Source organism: Uloborus diversus, chromosome 3, assembly GCF_026930045.1.
Source record: "Uloborus diversus isolate 005 chromosome 3, Udiv.v.3.1, whole genome shotgun sequence".
NCBI lineage: Eukaryota > Metazoa > Arthropoda > Arachnida > Araneae > Uloboridae > Uloborus > Uloborus diversus.
In genome coordinates this window covers 168,864,453-168,888,437 of record NC_072733.1, presented here as the reverse complement: position 1 = coordinate 168,888,437, position 23,985 = coordinate 168,864,453, and the positions used below count along the sequence as shown (strand labels likewise).

General features: G+C 30.4%; 1 protein-coding gene across 2 annotated transcripts in view; it reads right to left on the bottom strand.

The window, feature by feature from the left end:
• LOC129219268 (fragile X messenger ribonucleoprotein 1 homolog) overlaps positions 1 to 23,985 on the bottom strand; it is a 106,538-nt gene that overhangs the window by 36,525 nt on the left and 46,028 nt on the right. For both annotated transcript variants that reach the window (XM_054853598.1, XM_054853599.1), the window contains exons 5-7: positions 22,137 to 22,202; positions 18,492 to 18,585; positions 1,552 to 1,668 (exon numbers count right to left, since the gene is read on the bottom strand). In XM_054853598.1, coding sequence (XP_054709573.1) covers positions 1,552 to 1,668; positions 18,492 to 18,585; positions 22,137 to 22,202 — 277 coding nt within the window. The remainder of the gene's footprint in view (positions 1 to 1,551; positions 1,669 to 18,491; positions 18,586 to 22,136; positions 22,203 to 23,985) is intronic.

Genomic DNA, 23,985 nt, shown 5'->3' with positions numbered 1-23,985 from the left:
CATCGCTCTCTCAAGTATCAATATTTATCTACCATTCTACATTATGTTAAATTATACTAGAAATATTTCTGTGCAGTATTTAAAATAATTGTAACAAAAAATAAATAAATAAAATAAAATTCAGAATAGGGTTCAGTATTTAACTTTTTGACCCAAGACACTCTTAAAAAGCACAGAATTTCGTTTAAAAACTTACAAATTCCGTGATTTTTACAAAAATAAAAAGATATTTTAATTGTTTACCTCTTAATAAAGCGTAATAATCATCAAAAATTCGAAAAATCGGATTCCCATAGCGGATGCAAAGAGATCGCAATTCTCAAAGTGAAGGCACCAAAAGTATAAAAACGGCTTGTAAAAGATATATTTTTGATAAAACTATTTTAAAATTGTATTTTAGAGTCCTACGATAAACATTTCATTAATATTTGTGGACAGTTGACGCAAAAAAAAAAAAAAAATAAATAAATAAATAAATAAATAAAATAAACCATCTATTCAGCATTTTAATTTTTGACTCATAACAGAAAATGGAATTTTGCTTTAAAAACTTGAAAAGAGAGTTCTAACAGAAATAAAGAGAGTTTTTATTTATTTGCATCCTAATAAAGCGAAGCTAGCTTGAAAAAAGAACAAAATATGATTCTCATATCGGATGTTAAAAGATTGCATTTTTCAAAATGTAGACATCTAAAGAAAAAAAAAAGGTAATTAAAAGAGTTTATTTAAAGTTAATCATCCTTGTTAGCATCGAAAAATCAAAACCCATATAATTTTCTCCAAAAATAACAATTAAACATCGCACCGCACCGTAAAAAACGCAAATATTGACAAGCTGGTAAAATGATGAGAATATTTTCTAATCATGTCATTATAAAGGTTCAACGCCAGACGCTAAGTGGTGATAATTTTGAAGTTGGTAACCCTATCTGAAGCAATCATATTTTTTTTCCCCATCCCATATCCCCCCATATCCTCCCTTTTTCCTATCCCTTTGCAGTTCTAAGTTCATTTCGCAGATATATATTATTATTGTTTATTAAATCATGAGCGGAGAGAAAAGTGCTTACCAATGCCTTTTAAGAAAAGTTTACAACAACATCGCTGCTAATTAGATGTGATAAAACAAACAACCATTATATTTATTAGGCAGTAGCAATTATTTATCCCTTGCAAAAGCATCGCAAGAGCGCGGATTTTTTTTTTTTTTTTTCAAAATTAGCCGATTTTGTATAAGCCGATCCCTCTAATTTGACTTACCAAAAAGGTTCCAAAAGTTATCGGTTTATACACAGAAATATGCGTTATTTTTGCTTTCAGATTTGCTCTTTCAATAAACAATTTTTTGAAAGATCCGATCTTGTTTATCAGAATTTTGTGAAGGGTCCGTTTTGTTTGATCAGGATTTTGTGAAAGGTCCGTTTTGGTTGATCGGATTTTTGTGAAGGGTCCGTTAACGGACCCAAATATCCTCTGGCCAGACCCCTGTTTGAGATATACTTTTTACACAAACGCCATTTTAAAATGTAGAAAATATAACTGGATTCTTACTTCTAACTGTCTTGCTGCTTCTTCAGTCCTGCTTAGAAGTAAAACTTTTTGGCGTAGATTGCGAAAATGCATTTCACACAGCATTGTGGCACGCTTTTTTGCAGTATCAGATTTGGACTAAAAAAAATAAAAGTCAATGATTATTTATGTATGATTAAAATATATGCATACATAATATTAACAGTACCTTTTCAATTTTAATTAGTTTAACTGAATTTGAAAAGTTTTTATTTCTTTTACACCAGCTTGTAGTGAAACAAGTCACCATGGAGGTAAAATGGGTCAGGATGGAAAATAGTGCCAATTTGTTACTTTTAATACATTTTAAATATAGAAAATGGTCTAGTTACGGCTCAGTTAAACAAAACGTTCAAATTTTTAAAGTAATATTTCATGTTCATAGTAAACTTGTCTTCTACAACAACTTCTCTCTTTTCTATGGGGTCAATGTCCCCCCAACCCCTTTTTTCTTCAAAAAAATGTAGAAGTTCCTATTCTAGAGTTACAGTAAAACTTCTTTAGAGTGACCACAATTTGTTCCAAAAAAAGTGGTCAATAATGGAGGTCACTTTTAGCGGCTGTTTCTCGAGCATGTAAGAAAAATAACACCAACAGAAATCATTTATGTTCTGCTTAAATGAAACAAAGACCATTATGATAAGAATAGATTCAAACAGAAAAGGTTTTTTTTTTTATTTTTAATTTTTAACATAAAATATACTTTTTTACAATTTTTTTTTTCCTATTTAGAAACTAATCTGCTTTAGGGCTTTCTGAAGTAGCTTTTCTTTAATATATTAGTTTCTATCCATGAAAAAAAATAATTAGTGTCATTTTCATTAGTGCAATTCGAGTATGGATTTTGACCACCTCAAATGACTTGGGTATGCACCGCCTGATTCCATTGGTAAGCAACCTATTCCCACAAAAGGGAACAAAGAAGGAATCTGTTTCAAACCCATAGAAGAACAGATTCTATTCCTTTATTCTGGGGTTTTCTCCATTTTTATAAGCATCTGATGAGTGTAAAAAAAAAAGAAAAAAAAAAAAAAGATTGCTTCTCTTTCATTATCTCTTTTTTGGTTTTCTTTAACCCATAGCTCCTTCAGTTGTTGGTACTGAGTTTTATAATTTGCCTGTTGTAGCAAAAGGTTTCGAAGGTTGCTCCTACAGAATTTTAACATCAAATAGGTAGAGGATGGGGGGGAGGGGAGGGAGGACAGTGCCTTTGAAAACTGGTCATCAATAGAAGAAGTCACTCATAGAAGTTTCACTGTAATTATGAGTTTCACATCTCTGTCACCACCAATCAACAACTGTGATTTGATCCGAGACATTGTTTCATTGATTTTTTTCTCCTTTGTACTTAATTATCACCTATTTTCCAGCTATAAGTTCCAAGTTGATCTTGATAGCAAGAGTATTGAATCCTTCAGTAATTTATTTATTAATTTTATTTAATGTAGAAAATTTTTTTTTTGGCATTGCATAAACATGTAGTGAAGCATTCTTTTACATTAAATTCATTGCATTCAGTGCCTTTTTTAATGATTGTAAATGAACAAACCTTTCTATTACTTTAGCTAGCTAGTAATGGAAATGTCTTTGTCCTGACTAGAGAGTTCATATTAACTTTATATATATTGTACATTTTCAAGCAGTTTTTTTTATTTTTTGTTTATTAAAGAAAGAAGTAATATTTGTTAGTTAAACACAGCTGAAAGTGATTTTACTCAACTGCTCAACTAATATTTTAAAATTTCAATTCAGTTCGTGTCCTTAAGTGTAACTCATGAGTGTTACCCCAAGGAATTAAAAGTTTTTTATGAGCAAAATATTTCTTTATCATAGTTAGCAACAGTGTTAGGGAAGCAATATCTGTTTCTTCTTAGAATGTGTAAGTCTAAAAATGGATATACAGTAAAACCTCAATAAGTAAACTAGATAAGTGGTTACTCCAATTAAGTCGTCAAACAACTTAAACAGAGTGAAACTTCTATGAGTCCTTTGGTCTCGACAAGGTCTCATTCACAGTAATGCAAAATGATCCTTTACTGGTCCTCCGATTTAATTTTACCCCGATTAACTAGTTACTAAAAATTGTTTTCTATTTTTTTTTCCTAATCACATTTTAGAAAGTAGCAAAGCACTTAGTTGAAATGCTGTGTCATAGTAATTTTTGCATGAAATCTCACTCTTCACTTCTGGTCATTTCAACGCATACTTCCTTTGCCTAGTGTCGAGAATATGAATCAAACTCCACCCAGCAAAACAGACAAAATCCAATACCTGCCGAAAGTTTGTCAGTATTTAACATATGTTCAAAGTACAACAGAAACAGAATTTAAAGCTTAAAGTATGTTAGAAGAGAGTTATTTTCAGTAAGCAACAACTTCATCAGTCAACACTGATGGATTTTTTTAATGTACCCTAAGTACATTGAAATAAGCTGTTATTTATATTATGTAATGGTAAGTACAGGGTTCATACACTTATGGCTAAAAAAAAATTCCCTGATTTTTCCAGGTTGTTTTTTAGAAAATTCCAGGTTACTCCCTTCAATCAAAATTAAGTTTAAATAACAATATTTTCAAAATAAGTAAAACTGTTTAAAGTAGCAACACATAAGAACTGAAACTTTGACCCTTAAATTAAAAAAAAATCTTGAGACTTTTTTCTCCCAAAATTTAAGTTTTTTTTTTTAAAAACGTTTTGGTTCAAAATTGTTTTTAATCGTTTACTACATGTAGAAAACAAAGTACATTCAACTTATTTTAGCATTTTCTTCAATGCAACGTGTCATCTGTAGCATTGGAGTTCTGTAGGTCTGTTCTAATTGTTGCTTTACAATACTTCTCTTTATTTTCTTATTAGCACATATATAACACAAGGCATACTGAGCAAAATATGAAGCTATTTTTCAGTATAAGATTAACTTATTTCATCGATCAGCATACCATATAATGCATAATAACAAAAATCAACATCCGTCCATCATAGGCCAATACCAATAATCATCAGATTTCTTTTCTTTCGCATATTAAAGGATGCCTTATTCATTAAATTTTGAAATATTTCTTTTCTAGAAAATCATTTTCAAAAATTCATAATTTTTTGCACATTTTATGTTTTTTTCAATAAATTTACTTTAAGATAAACATCTAATTCTGTTTTTTGGAAATTTACATCTACTTATATCTTGCAAATGACCAAATTATGGCGACTAAGTGAAAAATTTAAGATAATAAGTAGAATTTTGAATTTGTAGCAAAAAGTAGTCATAAATAATTAATAATCCTAAGACAAAATAGTAAGTTGCACATAATGTATAGTATGTAGCATAGTAAGTAGCACATAAGCATCTAAATCAATTAGAGGTAAACAAATGTTCTGAAGAAAATTTTGGATTTTTCCAGAAAATAATTATGAATGATCCACCCAAAAAAGGCATATTTTGCATTGTTCTCAATAGTTTGCATTGCAATAAACATCCAATGCCGTTTTCGGAAACCTAGGCACTTAAAAAGTTTTGTGTACTTCCATCTTGGGAATGACCAAATATGGCGGCTATGCCAAAGATTAAGAAATAATTTTTTGAATTTGAAACATGAAAACAATTTAAAAACAATAAATATTCATGAAACTACAATTCAGTTGAAAAGTTATTTAGCACATTTGCATTCAAGGCAATGAGGATAAAATTAAGTTTTAAGAACAAAATTAATTTCTCAAAAAATTTACACATTTAAAAATTACAAAAAAAAAAAAAAAAACAATTTGCAGCACATTTCGCTTTATTTTCATTAGTTAGCAGTTCAAGAAAACGTCCAATTCTGCTTTGTTTTTGGAAACTTAGGCATTTAAGCATCGTGTCTACTTCTATCTTGTGAATGACCAAAGATGGTGATTATGTTTCACACGTTGCTGAAAAGATATTTCGATCAAAAAATGGTTTTCCCCGATCGACTCTCTCATCTTCAGGCTTGTGCTTCAGAAACAGTAAATTGTTTTCTCCCCTGTTGAGTTTGTGCACAATTCCTGTTCACCTGAGGAATTTTTTTCCTGGGAGCTATTGAGGACCGAAAATCGCGACTACAGAAGTGTTTTCTTTTTGGGTCGCCACTTTTTTCTAGCCTCATTTTGCCTCAAAATTTTAAAATTTTTTCAGGAAACATCGATAAAAATGAAGATTATATCTCATGGTACAAATTTCCCGGGGGGGGAAAATTGGAAAAAAAAAATTGAGGTCAAAATTGAAAAACTTCCCGACTTTTCCAACCATCTCATTTTCCCTGACACTTCCAGGTTTTCCCAGAGCATACGAACAGGGTTGGCCGAATTGGACCCAATTGGGTTGGACCCAATGGGTTTTTTGAAAAAACCTATTATTTAGCCCACTTTTGGGTTTTTTTAAAAATTTTCTGAGAAGTTTATAAAAAAATTAATTTAAATACTTTCACAATTTAAACTTTTTTTTTATTTGTTCTTCACCACAGACAATGGACATAAAAAATGAGTTTTGAACTTTAATAGTATTTCTTAACACTTAACAGCATAAAAAAATACTTCAAAGATTTTAAATAAATATATTTCACTTTTTTCTTTAACTGGACAATAAATAACTCAAAATTATCTTGTTTAAGTCCTGTCTCTCATCTGATTTTCTCAATATTTGTAGACTGTACAGAGGAAACTACTCTAACTAAAAGGCTTTCATGTGAATTATTTTCTGCAAATCAACACGTCACAAATCTCAAATAAACAAGGTATATTTTTTAGAAATTAGCAGGTTTTACAAACGGTCGGACAGAAAACAGAATAGGATGTATGGCATTTTCATTATCTTACGAAAAAGTTGAATATTACTCTGTACACAGAAATAGAAAAACAGGACACATAAAATTCAAAGAAATGTCTTGATTAAGCTGGAATTCAGTAAAAAGGGATTTAAACTACTTGAGGTTCTACAGTAGTTTTGCATAACAAAATGAAATACAATAAAGTAAAATGCAAAAAAAGAAAAAAAATGTAGTAATTAAAAACGAACAAACGAACATTAGATTTTATCACTTGAGAAGTAACTTTTTCCTTAACTGTTGGCAATCATGGAAACTAAAAAATCTGAAACTTCCCCATTCTTGGGTTTCGTTGTCTTTTATACTTTTCTTCAAAAAACTCTGAATTTTCCAGCTTTTTTTACCTTAAGACAATTTTTGTGCTTTGTCCCTATACTTACGCTACAATATGCTACAAGTACCCCCCACATTTTCCCCAAAAAAAGACAAACAAAAACACATTTCTTTTAAAAAACCCAGCTTTACTTGGGTTTTATTTAAAAAACCCAAAAAACCTGGGTCCATGGGCTTTTATAAAAAAACTCGGGTTTTTGCCAACCCTGCATATAAACCCTGAAGTAAGAGAAAATAAAAACATGGTAACTATAGCCAGTGTTTTCACTCCTTTTTTATTCTTCTCGAATAATTTAGACATTGATTTCATAAGCTATTAGTTTTCTCTCTGAATTTTACTGCTATTCATGAAAGTATTTGTAAAACATTTTTTTTCTTCCTTAATTTCCCATTCTACATAAATAGTCACTCCGTATTAGTAGTCAAAATTTTTGGTCCCTCAAGTGATGACTTAACAAGGTTTTACTGCATTTATTTCTTGTATGTTGTATATTGAAATGTACAATTCAATGTGAAGAGTATTTTTATCATCTATCATGAGTGTTACCCATTTATTTTGTAGTATTTTTTTTTAAGTATAGAAATTTACAATTAGGTAGTAATGTATTTTTTGTTAAGGAAATAAGAACACCTAATAAAATTTTCAAAAACGCCGATAGAATTTATTCCAGAGAAGAATTATTCTACAAATCTCATGAGTGCTACTTGGAACTAGTGACTGCAATACCAGTATTTCGAGCAATTTTTCAATTTTGAAATACTGGTATTTGCTGAGGTTAAAAATACCGGGTATTTTCGGTATCAGCTAAAAATAATAAATGGTTTTCATTAAATAATTTTCAGTTTAACTTATTAAATATCTATTTAAAATTTTTATGTACAATGCTTTTTTCATGATACAGAACCAAAAACCAAAATCAATCTATTAATGTAAAAATTCGGCTTCAAAATCACAAACTAATAGAAGTGGCAGAATGATATCAAAATGATATTTTCATTGCTAGATGGTGAGATAAATCGCATTTTTGTACTAGCTTATTTTGGCATATTTGTAAATTACATTTTTGTAAATTACATTTGTAATTATACATTCATAGAACCAAAATCAATCTATTAATGTAAAATTTGGCTTCAAAATCACGAACTAATTGAATATCATTAAAAACAAGTAGTGGAATGGTTGTAAAATGATATTTTCAGCATTAGATGGTGAGATAATCACATTTTTGTGCACCATGTTTTAATTTTTTTCTATTTCCCTGATCACTCACTTTCCCCAAATTTAATTTGTAGTGTAATTTCGAATGTATTTGTTCTGTGAATAATTTACTGCAACCATCAACTGAAGTAATACTTAATATATTATTTTAAATATTTGTCTCAACTGCACTGAATTTTGGCAAAAACTTTTTTTTTTTGTTAGTAAAACAAATGGTGATTTGTTGTCACCGGTATTGGTTTCTTGTCATGTCTCTCTTTATACTTGGCAAGATAACATTTAGACATTATATAGTGCCTTGAAAATTTGCATCAAGGACAAGCATAATCATTTGAAACATATTTTCAGATATTTACATAATTGTAATTGTACAGAATTTTGAAAAGAATGCGAAAACAAGTAAGAGAAACAAGATTAAATTTAGTTCAATTTTATCGTAAATTTCAAACCAAATGGCAAATAATAAAAATCAAACACAAATCTTTTCCTGCTCAAGAGAAAATTATGTTAATATTGGAAAAGTATATAATATAATAAAATAATCTAAAAAATATAATAGTAACAATAATGCAGCCAATACAAAAAAAAACTCACACACACATACACGCAAAAGGATGTTTTCGAAAATAACACGCAAGAGACCGAATTATTTGAAGATGAAGGGATTTCTAGACAATTAGAGGAGGTGTATTGTGCATTGTTAACAGTACCACCGACTTGTGTGAATTCAGAAAGAGTATTTTTAACTGTTGGAAAGTTGGAGCACATTGATAACTTAAAGGAAATTCAATTGCTGCATTACGTTTTTTACTATTATTGGTTTTTTATTGTGGACAATTGCTCCTTCATTTTACATGTGTTCACAGTACGTTTTCATAAATAATACAATTTTTGTACAAAATTATGAAATCTAGCAATGAAACAATATCCTTTCAAGCATTTTTTTAAGAAGTTTCAAATACCGGCATTCCTGGTATCACATTTTGAAAATACCGAATACCAGGTATTGCAATCCCTACTTGGAAACAGGTAACATTCATGAGAAGGGAGTAACACTCATGATAAAGGAGACCCAAATCATAGTTATAGATATTGTATTACCTTTAACTCATACCTTTTTTAAAAGAGATATTTTTTCACACACACACACATATATATATATATATAATTCAAATTTCTTGAAAATTTAAGAGTGAGCAACTAACACAAATATAACTAGTGCAAAAATGAAAATTGCGTGCATTGTTCAGGAAAAAACTCTAATTCTTAAGATATAGTCTTCAAATAACTACATATTTGAGGATTTACAGCCAAAACTCTACAATAAATTATTTCATGAGTCCATCTCTCATGTGTTTTACTGTAGCTAAAATTCAGCATTTGTAACAATAAACAAACTTGTTCTTTAATCATTCATAATTGGTTTCAATTTTGAAATTTTTTAGCTATTCATGGTAATTGCACTGAAAACATTTAATTCTTAATTTAATATGTTTTATTGTAAACTTTACTCTTTATTTAGGAAACAAAGTAACACTCATTAAGAAAACAGTTATACAGATATTTAAAATTTCTTAAATATCTATTCTGACTTATTACTGAGCATTTAAGACAGATTACTTATTTTTAGAAAAGAAATTACAGAATGTTGTATAAAGGTAACACTTATGAGAAAAAAATGACTTGCCAAGAAGCTTTTAGAATTTCTAAAATCTAAGCAAATTAATTAACAAATAATCACCTAGTTTGAAAGCTATAAATTGTAAGGAATTTATGCCTAAGAAAGTTTTAATGTTTATTATCAACAAAAAATATTAAATTGTGTTAAACCTAATGAGTCAATGCATTTGAAAATCGCCCAATTCATTCTTTAATTACTAATTTAGATATTATTCATTCATCTATTCCTTCATTCATAATTCTATTTATTCAAAGAAATATATGTTTAATCCAGTGGTCGGAAGTAACACGCTAGAAGTAGCGATGCTACTAGAGTAGCTAGATTTTTTTAGTAGTTAGTAGTGTAATACACTATTTATTTTAAAAAGTAGAGTAGTAAGTAGTGCAATCCAAAAAAAAAGAAGGTTTTAGCAGTTTCTGGAAACAAATTTTAAATAAAGATTTTAAAAACAAGAAACAAATTTCAAACGAATCTGAATGGTGCAAATCTTACAGGAGTACATATCAGCGGATGCAATAAGAAATAAGACTCTTATTATCTGATTGAATATAGCCTGTTTTAGAAAGAAAAGAATCGAGATATAGTAGCAGCTGTTAGTTTTCTGGCAGCTGTGTAATTTCAAATTGCACATTGAAGTAAGTTAAGCATTCTTAGTTATGTTTTATTTTTAAGATAGCTTATTTATAAATATTTACTAATGAATAAAAGTACCATTTGGAATATTTTACAGATTTTTAATTTTTGCTTATTTTTTGGGATTTGGTGTTATGTTAACACAATAAATATCAGTTATTACAGTCATGACTATTTTTTTATACATACTCACATTAAAAGTGTTGAGATTTTAATTTGTTTCCGATGTTTTCTCATGCAAATGCGGGGGATGAATTCGCAATGACGTTTTCTTGCCAATTCGTCAGTGTGACGTCACACGGATTTTGCTGCAGCATTATCATTTCTTTTCTTATAAAAGCTTGTGTCTTTAGTTAAAATGGTGAGCTGACCATTTAAGTAACATGTTTGGACATGAAGTTCATATTGAACATGATTCTAACATTTGAATTTACGAATAAAACTAAATGCTTTTAAATTTCTGCCAAGTTTCATTTTTCCACTGCGTAAATCTCAACCGAGACCCATGTGATAACAGGCCAGACAACTCCCCCCCCCCCCCCCCCCCCCCCCGCTTCGTTACGCCACCAGTCGTCGATCTATGAACTTGGCGCGAAACTTTGAAAGCAGTGCAGTCTACCAGTTAAACAATAGTGCTTCTTGCTCTGGTTGAAATAGATGAAATAGGAAATATGTAACTTCGGCTGCACATTTTTGAATACAATACTGCTGGATTTATCTCATCCTTTCCACATACCAGAATGTAGAGGCAATTAAAAAATATATATATAATATAGGTGTCTGCTGAGTGCAAGTGAGTCAGCGATTTCCGCTTCCGAACAAACTGCATGTGAAGAAAAAAGCAGGGCGCCTCATGAAATAAATTTTAAAGTTCGGAGGTAAGTACTTTTCTCAGATAAACAAATTTACATCTTATGCAGTTAAGATTACTTAAGTTTTCCTCCATTACACAAACAATTATCAGTTTCACTTCTGGTATCTTTGTCTGTAATTTGTAATTTCAGTATACTGCTTTAATATTTGAAACGGTTAACTTGCAACTTTTTATTTCTTTATTTTTTCAACTTTGTACACGCATTTATTCGAAATGGATTTTCCAAGTTGACAATATACATATGTCAAAATTTTCTGCAAATATACTTGTTGCTATCAGAAGCAACGTAACTTGGTGTTGATATTCAGTTAATATGTAAACAAGTTTATTGAAACAGGCTTTTAACTGAACTAATCTTATATTTTCCGTTTCGATTAAATTGTTTCATACACTAGCATGTGTTATTTTGATCAAAAAACATTCCTTGATGGGCTTCCGTAGTTCTGAGATAGAAGATTAGATTTGAATGCCGGAGGTCGTGGGTTCGATACTCAAACATTTCCCCCCCAACTACGCCCCTGCAATGTTATTCAAACAAGCTGGTTCTGTGCGTAAATTAAAAAATATATATATATGGTTTTTTTTCACTGTTGTCTTTAAGTTTTATGATATTTATGCACACATTGTGGTTAAGTTAACTGTATTCATAATTTCTGGGCTTGCGAAAAATTAATTTTGAGCAGTGGACACACAACGTGTTTTTGCCAAATGCTCTGTGCTTGTTTGTTTAAGCTTAAAAAGGGCAAAATGTTTTGAATTACATATTTTTTGAACTCCTTGGGTTTTCTGTTAATAAGCTTTCAGGAACTCTGAAACTGTAACATAAATTGAATTAAGGGGCTGTCTATAAAGTATTATGCAAACTTTTGAACAAATCCCCCCCCCCCTCCTCGTTACATGTAACGCTGTTCAACATGAGCATATTGTTATAAACAACGCGTGATGTCACACTTTTTGTTATCCCCTCCCTTCCCCCTGTCACAAAACTGTTACATTGATTTCCTAAAAGAAACTCAGCAAAATGTTGATCTAAATTTAACATATATGAGGTTTTAAGTATTAAAGAAAGTTGCTAAAATGGTCATTCTATGAAAAGTTTTTTGAAAAAGGTTACTTTGTCATCAATTAATGCTTTTTAAAATAATTTTTCAAAAGCCTAAAATGATGAACTATGAAAGCCCCCCCTCCCACACAAGAATCATTAGCAGCAGAAAAAGCTAAAAATGGAAAAGTAGCCAAATTCCAAAAAAAAAAGGCTGTTTAGATATTGAATACTTTTTTTTGATGTACAACATACAATATTCATGATGTTGTATTATTCATTCTTTAATTAACGTTTTTTAAGTTGAATTCCTGTGTAATTTTTCGAGAGTACCCACCGAAGGGGGGGGGGGTCGGAATCATAGTCTCATAGTTATGATAGCTTTTCAACGGCTATAGTTATAAATAACTGCCATTGAAATTTTAAGGGAGATAGAGATGTTTTGGGTTTTTTTTTTTTTTTTTTGAAGTTTTCATAACTGAAGGGGGTAGGGCACCGTCTACTTTGGGGGATGGCAACCAAGCATTCACGTCTTTTTAAAAGCATAAATTTGCTCAGTTAAGTTAACATTAATAATCTGGTATTATGTACATCAATTTGATGTTATGTCTTTGAAACATATTGCAGTCATGTTTCCCGTTTTCTTAAGTAAAAATGTTTATTTATTTTTTAAAATTTCATTTAATTCTTATTCAAATACAATAGTAATATTATTTTTGTTTTGATGTAATTGTAAAATGAAAGTTCATTTATTTATTTGAATACTTCTTAAGACTTAATGTTTCAATACAATATACGAGTAGTTAAAATGCGATTAGTTAAAAAACGATTTCTAATGAAAAATAAAACTGTGTTTATCACTTTGTTTTAACATGATTGTAAAATAAAATCGTGTTTAGTTATTTGAATACTTTGTAAGACTTATAAATGTTTTTATGTCAAATACTATGAATTAAGCTCAGTGTATTTTTTAATGTATGATTATCGGTTCCTTTTTATGTTTTCAAATGAAAAAGTAGAACTTGTAATGCTACTAAAATAACAGAAGTCAATAATAAATAAACCAAATAGGTTTATTTAACCAAAACATTAATCGAAGTGCTCACTTCCAATTATCATTGTGGATCGGCAAACGATGACGTCATTTGCTAGTTGGATGGCCTTCCTATCTCGAAGGCCTCGTCTCAACAAGGTCATCGGCCAAGACAAGAATTTGAAAATTAAATTGACCCACTCGATTGTTCTAGTTTATAATAATAAGCATTGTTTAAAATTATTATTGTTTATATGAAATGATTTAAAATTTAATTTCAAGAAAAAATATTACTAACGTACTGTTTAAAATATTTAATTAAACTTTTAGTAGAACTTTTAAATAGAGAAAAAAATACATGAAAAGAATAGGATCAGCTAAGCTTAACTGCAGTATTGTGGCAATTAATTGGGAAATGCATTCTGTTCAAAAAAAAAAAATCAGTTTTATTCAAGTTTTTCATGAATACATTTGAATCTAATAATCAATATGACATCCTCGAGACTTAAGAACATCACAGACACGTTTTGGCATAGAATGTACTAGAGTGGCACATATAGTTTTAATTTCAACGTCATTATACTGTATGTCAAAAACAGACGAAATTAGTTTTTCCATCGTAGTACTGTCAAATTTATGAAGACGTTTCTTAACGATAGTCCACAAATTTTCAATCGGATTTAAATCCTGGGAGTTTCCAGGCTAACCCAGTACAGTAAGTTTGTTTTTAGAGCAGAAACTTAAAATTTGCTTCAATGTGTGACATCGCGCCGTCTTATTGAAAAACATAATCTCTGTTCGGCCAAAGTTCAGACATGGTTGGAAGCACATTTTGGGTCCATATCGATTCCTAGCTGGCACTGTTCATCATTCCTTCTATGGGAACAAGGGATTATGTCCCTGAAACGCAGAAACCCCAAAACATCTTTTTGGGTGGATACTTGGGTGCCTGATTAATGCGGTGCGGACGAAAAGGTTCTCCTCTGATCCTTCTTATGAACATGAACCTAAATCCCTGAACCACAGAAAATAAAACCTTTTCCCAGTTCTCTTCAGTCCATGTTTTATATTTCTGTGCCCATTCTAACCTTTTTTTTCTTCATACGAGGCGTGAGAAGCTGCTTCTTGTATGGTCGACATGCTCTCTGCTCACGTTCTAAAACCCTGTATCTCACTGTTGAAGGTGCAATGTCTACACCAGCTGTCACCATGGACTTGGAGAGATCAAAACTAGTTAATCAAGGATTCATAACACTCATTTGATGTAAATTTTTGTCGTCACGAGCCTAAATTGATCTTTTTCTGCTTATTTTAAAATACTGTTGTTTCCAACATTTCCCTGTTGTCTTAAACCGCAGCCATATACTCCCGACAATTGATTTACTCACTCCACATATTTTGCCTATTTCCTCTAGCGTTTTAGAAGTGTGTTCTCTAAGTGCAATCACTTTAGCACGTGTTTCAGGGCTGATATCCATGACTCTAATTCCTCCCACAGCAAGTGAGCAACTAACACTGCCAACTTCTAGCCACTTGGTGGAAGAATTTATATCTCTGCAACTTACCTGATGCGTACAAACAATCACAAGTTTGAAAATAAGTGCCATTTGAACTTTGAGCTGAATTTGAGTGCTTATTCATTCGCTTACATGTGATAAAGTGAAAAAAATAAAATTTCCCAGTTAATTGTCACAATACTGTATAACCCATTTTACTCTACCCCCCCCCCCCCCACAACAATGAGAAAATGAAATATTTAATGTTTTTCTTATTTGATTGGCATGAGATATTCTTCAATGTTAGAAAAAACTTAAATTTTAGACTTTCATTCAATGCAGATCAAGATGTTCAGAAGTTTGAAAATCATGTGTTTGGAACATAAATTCATTAAATAAATAAATAAATAAATAATTAATTAAAAATGTTGTTAGTATGTTGAATAACAATAAAACAAATATTGGTTGTAAAGTCGGTTTCGACGTTAGTTACAATAAGTTACATATCAACATCAAGGGATCCATTTCACCCTAACTGACCTTACACATATGGGTTGTCTTTTGGCTTTTTTTTAAAGTCTTGAGCATACTGAAAATGAGTCTCTATTATAGCATTGAAATATCTATACAAATGAGCTTTATTCACACTTCTTTGTTTTAATCATGCTTTAGTATGAAGTATCCTTGATCATTTTTCATTGACTAAACACAATGGTTTTTAAATTTTAAACATGCCCTTTATTGAGGGAAGTCAATTGTCCCGTAACTTTTAACAATTAATGTTTTTACCTATAAGTGTTGTGTTCTTAGTGGGTCAAATTTGTATTGAGTATACACCCTTTGCACCTCCCAGGAAAAAATTGAAATGACAGGCCTGAGTAAAAGCAACAAATTTGTTCAAAAGATGTTACACAATTTAAAAATTGCAATGTTAATTTAATTAGACGCAATATAGTGAAGTTCAATATTTTTTAACACTGTTGCTGCCACTGGCGCATGAACATTGCGCTACCTGGTATGGTGGGAACACTCTAGGTGCCGATCGACAACGTGCTTTATTTTTAGTGCAGCTTGGGAGGTTGAACAAAGAGGTTTTTGAGGCATGTTAGTGAAGCAATATCTTTAAATTTCAGGCATAAGTTTTAAAATTTCAGTTTTGCTTTTTTATGTCCATTTAAAAAAATGGCGGACATTCCTTTGGCTTCTAGGGTTGAATACAGTCAAGTCCCAACTTACGCGATGGATGCGTTCCAAGACATTTTGCGTAAGTCGAAATTTCACAATGTGGAAAAGGGTATGTGTAAAAACTTTTATAAACGTACCCAATTATTTTAGACACTTGTAAACGATCCCTCAACTGTTTAAAAACTATTTTGTAACTATATATTACTGTTTCTTACATAAAGAACTGAATGTTTACTAATACTAAAAAAAAAAGTTTTATTCAACGTTAAATATTGCTACAATGCACAAAATCAATGATCAATTGGAAAGAAAGACATAAAAGTAACCAGTATAAGGTGCGTGCAGTACACAGTAAGAAAAGCTAATGCACTATTGTTGTACTGTACAGTAATGATATTTGCAACTTAAAAATGTAAAGCTACGTAATCAAACCTTTAATCTAATATATTTTTAAACAGTTGCTTCACTAAATTTTTTATAACGTATGGCAACACACCTCTTCCTCGTTTCTTTAACTTACAATACAAGAGCAGCTTCCATTTCCATAATTTTTTGCATTTTACTAAAATATTACTCGGTAAACTTTTATGGGTTCCCTTTTCTTGACTTTTACTTGTATGTATGGAATATGGAAGATTCATTCATACCTAATTGTCGTGCTACCTTCAACGCATTTTTTTTCGAGTTTTAGCATCTAGAAGATTTAGCTTTCCTTTAATTATCAAAAACTTTTCTTTTTTCTTTCTATCTTCAAACTTTATATGAAACAGCGCTCTTAGTTGTCTTATATTTCATCAACTTTCTCATTTAGAATGAAAAAAATAAAATGAAAAATAAGGAGTAGTTATTTGTATAAGCGATGTTTAGACTAGTACGGTGCGGGAACTTCCGCTTTCAGTGATGCGAGAGGGATGAAGGTCTATATTCATGGGGAAAAAAATGTAGCCAATTACAAAGTCAATACTTACACATCACGATTCCTCACCGAAAAATATCGTTCCGGGTGAGGAATTCGCGTTAGGCCTAAAACTCTTTACTGGTGAAAAAATCGCGTTATAGCCATTTTGCGTAAGTCGGATCGCATTGTAGCGGGAGTCGACTGTATATCAATTTTCAGGAACTTCAGGTTCATTTTTGTGTTTTTAACTTTAAGTATACATATGTAGTTAAAACCTCAGAAAACAAGACTTTACTTTCATTCAATTGCTTTTGAATTTAATTGCATTTGAAAATAAGAAAAAGTATTTCAAAAAGTTTATTAATCAGTTTGAAGAAAAAAAAAGAAGTAATAACATGTCTGCAATAGGCATGACTAGTTCCAGTGAACTTTATAAGTGATATTGTTAAAAATTAAGGAAACTGGGGTTAGCTGAACAAGATTCTGGTTTACTCCTTTTTTGGTCTTTTTAAATCTTCATTTTATAAAATTTCATGTCTTTTCTCGCTAATTTTAATTGTTAGATTATTTTTTTCTTCTTCTCTATTTTATTTACAGCATCTATACGCAGAAATGTGCAATCTTTTTGTACTCTGAACAGGATTTGAAATTTTTGCCTTTTAAGTTTTCATGCTTTTACTCAAGGTTTTTTGTTTTGTTTTTTTAATTGAAAAAATTCCTCTTTCAACATCAGCCTGACTACAAAAGAGTATTAGTAATTTTACATACACACTGAGAAAAGAAAAGGCAAATTACATGAAAAATAGCAAAATTAGGGAAAATATTGAAAAAAATACAAAAAAATCAGAAAATTGTGAATCCGTTGAGGACTTCTGTGTCTGAGCTCATTCATGCTTTTGCGACATGAAGCACAAAGTGCAAAGCAATGATGAAAGGAAAACTAAGCTTGGAGTAAAATGTTACTTCTTAAAGAAGATTAACTAGTCCTTCTGCTGATTTTATAGTACTAATTGAAAGTCTTCAAAAAATTTTGCAATCAAATGCCAACTGCCACAGATGTTATAAGGAACAAGAACACCCTTTTTCCATAACCTTCTCTTCACCTTTCCTAATAGCAGAAGGTGGAATTCACACAGCTAAATCAAGTCACAGTCAGGTCTGCTATTTCTCTCTCAAAACATAAAGGGTGTACATAGTGTATTTTTTACAAGAATCCACTAAAAAATCAAAGACATTTATAGGGGCGCTGAGCTGAGAAAAATGAAATTCAATGAGTTTTCGATGACTGGAAATGATTTCTTCTCGAAAATCAAATTATTCTGTTAAAGTAATTATGAAATACAGTAAACTCTCAATTATCGGCGGTCAGATTACTCGCGAGTCTTTTCACAATGTTTTTAAAAACTTATGATTGTGTTTTGTTTGCTTTTAGATTTTACATTTTTATACTCAATGTTAGTACATAAATGCAATGTAGCAACATTTTTATTTATAATTTAAATGTATGTGTGAGTGTTATTAATATTTTTTAGCTACTGTCTACAGTTACCTATGTTTCGGATTATCTGCTGTTTTCACTTATCCACCGTTACTGTGCCACCTTATTCCGCGGATAATCGGGAGTTTACTGTACAAGTAGTAAATTGCCTCTTATCAGAGTTTCTAAAAATAGACAAGTGAAAAATCTTACCGTAATTTTTAGGCAATTTTTTTCAGAATCAAAACGACAAAGAGCCGCACCAATCGCCTTCTTAAATTCTTTATGAACAGATTCATTCTTTGCACTAAATGAAAAACAAGAGTGAGAAAATTATTACTATTCCTTTTCCTTCTTTTTTTTTCTTTCTTTTTTTAACATATGAACTTTCCAGTAGTTAATACCTTTGGGCATGCAAAATCTTTTTTAAACATATTTTTAAGGACTGATATCACAAATGATGTATACAATTGAATCTTTGGAAGTTTAGAAGTTAGTTTAAAAGTATATAAAAGAATAGATTTATTAGTACTCTATAGAACGAGGCTAGCTCAAAACTTGTAATGCTGTGATTAAGATTTGAGTATTCCTCACAAGGCTACAAGGTTAGGTTTGTCCCAATTTCAACTATAGCTCACAACACTATTATACAGTAGCAAGTCAAAAATCCACACAGCTCGACACCAGACGTTATGCAGATTTTGGAGATATAAAATAATAATCTTTTTTTTATTACTAAAGCAATATAGTAATGCCAACAAAATAAAGAAAGCACATAATATAAACACAATTTTCACTTCTGTTACTGAATTCATGGCAAAAAAAAAAAAAAAAAAAAACTGAATAATTAAAATTTACATTGAAAACTAAATCAAAACAGAAAATATTTCTGAAATTTTCAGAGTATTTAATTATTTGTAACCTGATTTATAATTTTAGTTAACTTTAAGGGTTTTCTTTTCATTTTTATAAATTATAGAAATTGAGTTTTAACTCAACTGTTTCTTTAGAGATGCTAGATATTTGTATCTTAAAGTTAAAAACATAAATCAGGGTTCCTTTATCAATCCATAGATCCTGGTGCTAGATAGTGTAAAGAGCCCTAGTGACAGATATTACAAAAGAAATATAATCTTGTAAAAATGAAAGCTTTCAAGGCCGGTGTCAATTATGTTGTAAAATTCAGGGCTGTTGTGCCTTAGTCAGAGTGTTGTTACCCGAAAAGTTTCGACTGCATCAGCAGCAGTCATCTTAGACAGATTATCCTGAGATACCTTTAGCCAATCAGAAACAGCGACGGACGTCCAGCAGCTAATTCCCAACCAGAATGAAGAGAGCTCTAGTTTCAGCCAACCAGAAACAAGGATGAACGTTCAACATTCAAACCTGGCCCAAAACGAAGGGAGAACTAGCTCTTCTCACATAAATATGAACAACACTTCGATATCTGCATCATATGCTTAGAAGTCACTTCCCTGGAAGCATCGACCATGTTAACACTGAAGATGACAACCGCAGATGCGGTCGAAACATTTAGGGTAACAACACTCAGACCACGGCACAACAGCCTGAAATCTTACAACATTATTAAATATAATCTTATTTAAAAAACTTTTAGTTTCTTTTATTGTTCCAAAATATCAGTACCAAATGAAAAATTATCATATAAGCTTTGTGCTACAATACGATTAAGGTGAAAAAACAACGTAAATAAAGCACAAATATTCGAGAAAAAATTTTCTCGAATATTTGTGCTTTATTTACGTTGTTTTTTCACCTTAATCATATCAGTACCAACTTGTGTCTTTGTATAGTTTTGCACATTCATTTACATATTTTTTCTTAAAATTCAGTTTAGCATAACAAAATTACATCTCTGTAACATAAGGTTCTCACTAATATTCTTTCCAATAAAATGCTCTTATATTTATGTCGATTTTCCAATACCTGTGGAACTATTCTGTGGCAATAACATATTGAAAAGTTGATATTTTTCAGCAAGTATTTTTCTCAAAGCTTGCAGGCATGGTACAGTATATTTATGCCCTCAATTCAAATCAATGGTACCTTTTCCATTCAAACATTTTTTATTTTTCCGGTTTTTCATTACACGGTGGCGACAAGAACTGTGAAAAAGAGTTCCCTGATTAAGATCACCAAATTTCCCTGATTTACGTTACCAATGATAATGGTTTTCTTTCTTTACTCTACTTGAAATCCATTGTATGTTTGTATAAAATGCAGTATTTTAAACGTTTTAAGTTGTGTAAAGTTGTTGAACTAAAGATATATTTTAAAAAGATGCTACTTTTTTAATAAAATGATTAAAAAAACATATCAAGTCAATTTTTTGGGGGGAAAAAAACTAGAAAACAGTATATTAAATTTTTCTACAATGGAAAGATTATAGAAAATTAAAAAAAAAAAAATACTTTACTTCCAGAAACCACTTAGCTTAAGAATTTTAAGAAACTATTAAAATTACTCTTAAAAATATATGTGTATTTATGATAGAACTAAAAAGTAACTGAAATTATTTTGAACTAAGTTTTCAAACAGTATAATAATTGTTGCAAGAATAACAAGTAATAGTGAAAGAAGAGAAGTAATGTAGTTATTCTTATATAACTAATTCACATATTTATGCAAAAGAGATGAAACCATTTGACATCCATTCATAGGGAGCTTTTCTCTAATCAAGAACATAGGTTTTAATGAATGAATACAGAATTTTAACAATAAAAAAATAAAGATATTTACTTAAGTGCACAAGTTAACTCTATTTCAAATGATTTCAGTACATAACGAAAAAAAAAGCTTAGATTGCTTTTGTAACAAACAACTTTGAAATGCAAGAAAAAAAAGAAAAAAAAAAGCAATTAGTTAATTTCAAAATATATAAAAGAAGAATACAACTTGGTTATAAAATTAAAGAATCACTTAAGTCTGAAGAAAAAAAACCTTTATAATGGCAACAAATAGTATAACGGCAAAAAACAAAGTTTTTTTTTAATTGAAAGTTCAATTTTAGCAATTAAATTAAAAACGAGAAGAAGTAATAACTTTTAAGCTTTTATAGTATTAATTCAAAAACCAAAGATTTCTTCTAGAAATCATGATTGCAGTACGCTAATTACTTCGAGACAATGGAATAAAGGCAAAGGAGCTAAGGCATTAATGAAGGCTTCCTCTTTGCCTGTATGGTTGTATATTTTAAGTAGCATTGAAAGCGTAAAAGGAAATTTCAAGCTAGGTAAAATAAACAACCTAACAGATACAGAAGCATCTTAGGAAGTTCATCCTGTGGTTAAGAAGTAAGATTCAATACTTAGACGTTGAAGAAAAAAAAAAGCACAAATATGTGGCAGTGTATAATTGCACCTCATTAATTTTACTCTTTTTTTTTTTTTTTTTGAACAGATAATTGGCGGAAAATGCGTAGGAAATTAGAGTACTTAATTTTGTAAAAACAAAAAATTTTTTTTCTTTAGAAAATAAATTTTCCCTGATTTTTTGTTATTTTTTTCAAAATTTTCTGATTTTTCCCTGATTTTTCCCTGATTGATAAAGTTCCCTGACTTTTCCCTGATTTCAGTGATCTGTCGCCACCCTGCATTAAAAATTTCAATATATTTCTAGCAAAAAAAAAAGCCAGTACATTTCCAGTATCAGTAGTCTTGCCATATGTTTCAAGCTTTATGCAACACAAGATTATGTTATTCTTGTTTTAGCCTCCTTTCTATCGTATACGAGATTTCATTGTGCATGATACATAAACACAACAAAATCAACAATTCTACAAAGACACAAATATGCTAAATAATAATAAAGCTGTAAATACATTCTACACATACTTACTATTCTCTAAGGTCTTCTGGTACTTCAAGCTCAAAAACTTTAAATGTATTTTTAGTAATTGGAGGGCTGTAAAAAAGTAAAAAAATAAGTTAGGCACTATTTTTTATTTACATTTACTGCACTAAAAATTAATTGCATACCTGCAAGCTTTATCAAGGAGGGAAAAAAGATCAACTTCTATTCACAACCATAACAGACTGAGTTTTTTTAAACAAACTGGAGGATATGAGGAGATAACATTTCCGGGCTTATTGGCCGTGGTCTAATTGGAGTAGAAATTCCAGACGTTTCGGCTTGCTTTGCTGCAGCCATCATCAGTGGTTTGAGTTTTGGTGAGACAAGAGTTTGAGTTTGGTGTCTCACCAAAACTCAAACCTCTGATGATGGCTGCATCAAAGCAAGGCAAAATGTCTGGAATTTGTACTTTAATTAGACCAGGGCCAATAAGCCCAGAATTGTTATCTCCTCATATTGACGCCGGCCGTGAAAGCCTTAAACAGCATTAAACTGGAGGATATTTAAACCAGCAGAAGACTTTTTCATAATTAAAAAAATAATAATTAAAATAAGAGCATATTTATTGAAAAAGAAACGTTACCACAAATTACATACTTGGGGGCAAGTATAATGTGTAGTTAACAAGTATATTAACAAGTACTGTAAACAAAGGTACTTAACTTGTTTTAAAGAAATAAAACAAGTTTTACTTGAATTAATATTCCTGAATGGTTTTCCACCTGGTAGAAAAGTACTGGAAAGTTTTACTACTGTTCTGGCCCCAATACACCTCTGCTGATATTCTATATTCATAGCTTTTGCTCATTCGTGTGCTTTGTAGGAAAAAGGCATATATCTGACAATGGGATGCAAGGGTCAATCAGAGTGTATTGCAGGAATGTATTATTGGAATAATAAAAGAGAAATCGTTGTGTTGTACCCATGCCACCTTGGTTGCGAACAGGTTAATTGAAACTCATTTGAAAAATTAGTCCATGAGTTTTTCAAAAATTTTCAATACTTTTGCAGTTTAGTATACTTGTTTGATTTTAGATAATGCTTTTAATGAAGTACAAATAATCAATTGATTCATGAACTAAAATCAAGGAAAACTAAGAAAAAATTACATTTATAAAATTTGTCAAATTTACAAATTTAACATTCAAATTCCCAAAAATAAATGAAGACATGTTAGAAATTTTTAGTTAAACAAAAATACTTATCTTTTCTTTCTATTAAATTTCAAACTGCACCCCTAGTGAAAAGTTAGGAGTGCAAAATAACAACTTTCTAGAGAATATTTTACAGTAAAACCATTTTTTACAAACTTAGTTTTCATTAGACATATTTTTTAAAGATTTATTTTGTTTCTTTTGCTCAATTTATGTGCACATGTTTAAATTGTTTCTTTACGTGAACTTCTAGTTGCAGCAATATTAATTTAATGAGTTATTTTTCCATTTTGTACAACTATGCACATTGTACACCTTAACACTAGAAAGACAGCGTTTCCCGTATACCTAGAAAGACTAGCAGCAGTCATTTTGACCACCATACTTAAAATATTAAAAATTTCTTCTTTTTGGGATTTTTAATTATAGAAAAGATTTGTTTCAATACGTCAGAAAGTAATTTAACATTTTAATCATAATATAGTCTGCAGATCAGACTCAGGCAGTTTTATTTAAATTTTATGTTCGATCAAGTGAAATACACTTGCTTTACATAATTGGTATTGAGAAAGAGTAAATTTCTACAAAAAAGATGAACTTTCCTTATCATGTAATAACTTACAAGTATTTTCCACCATGCATGTGATTGTTTTCAAAATTACCTAAACTTTGTACATTAC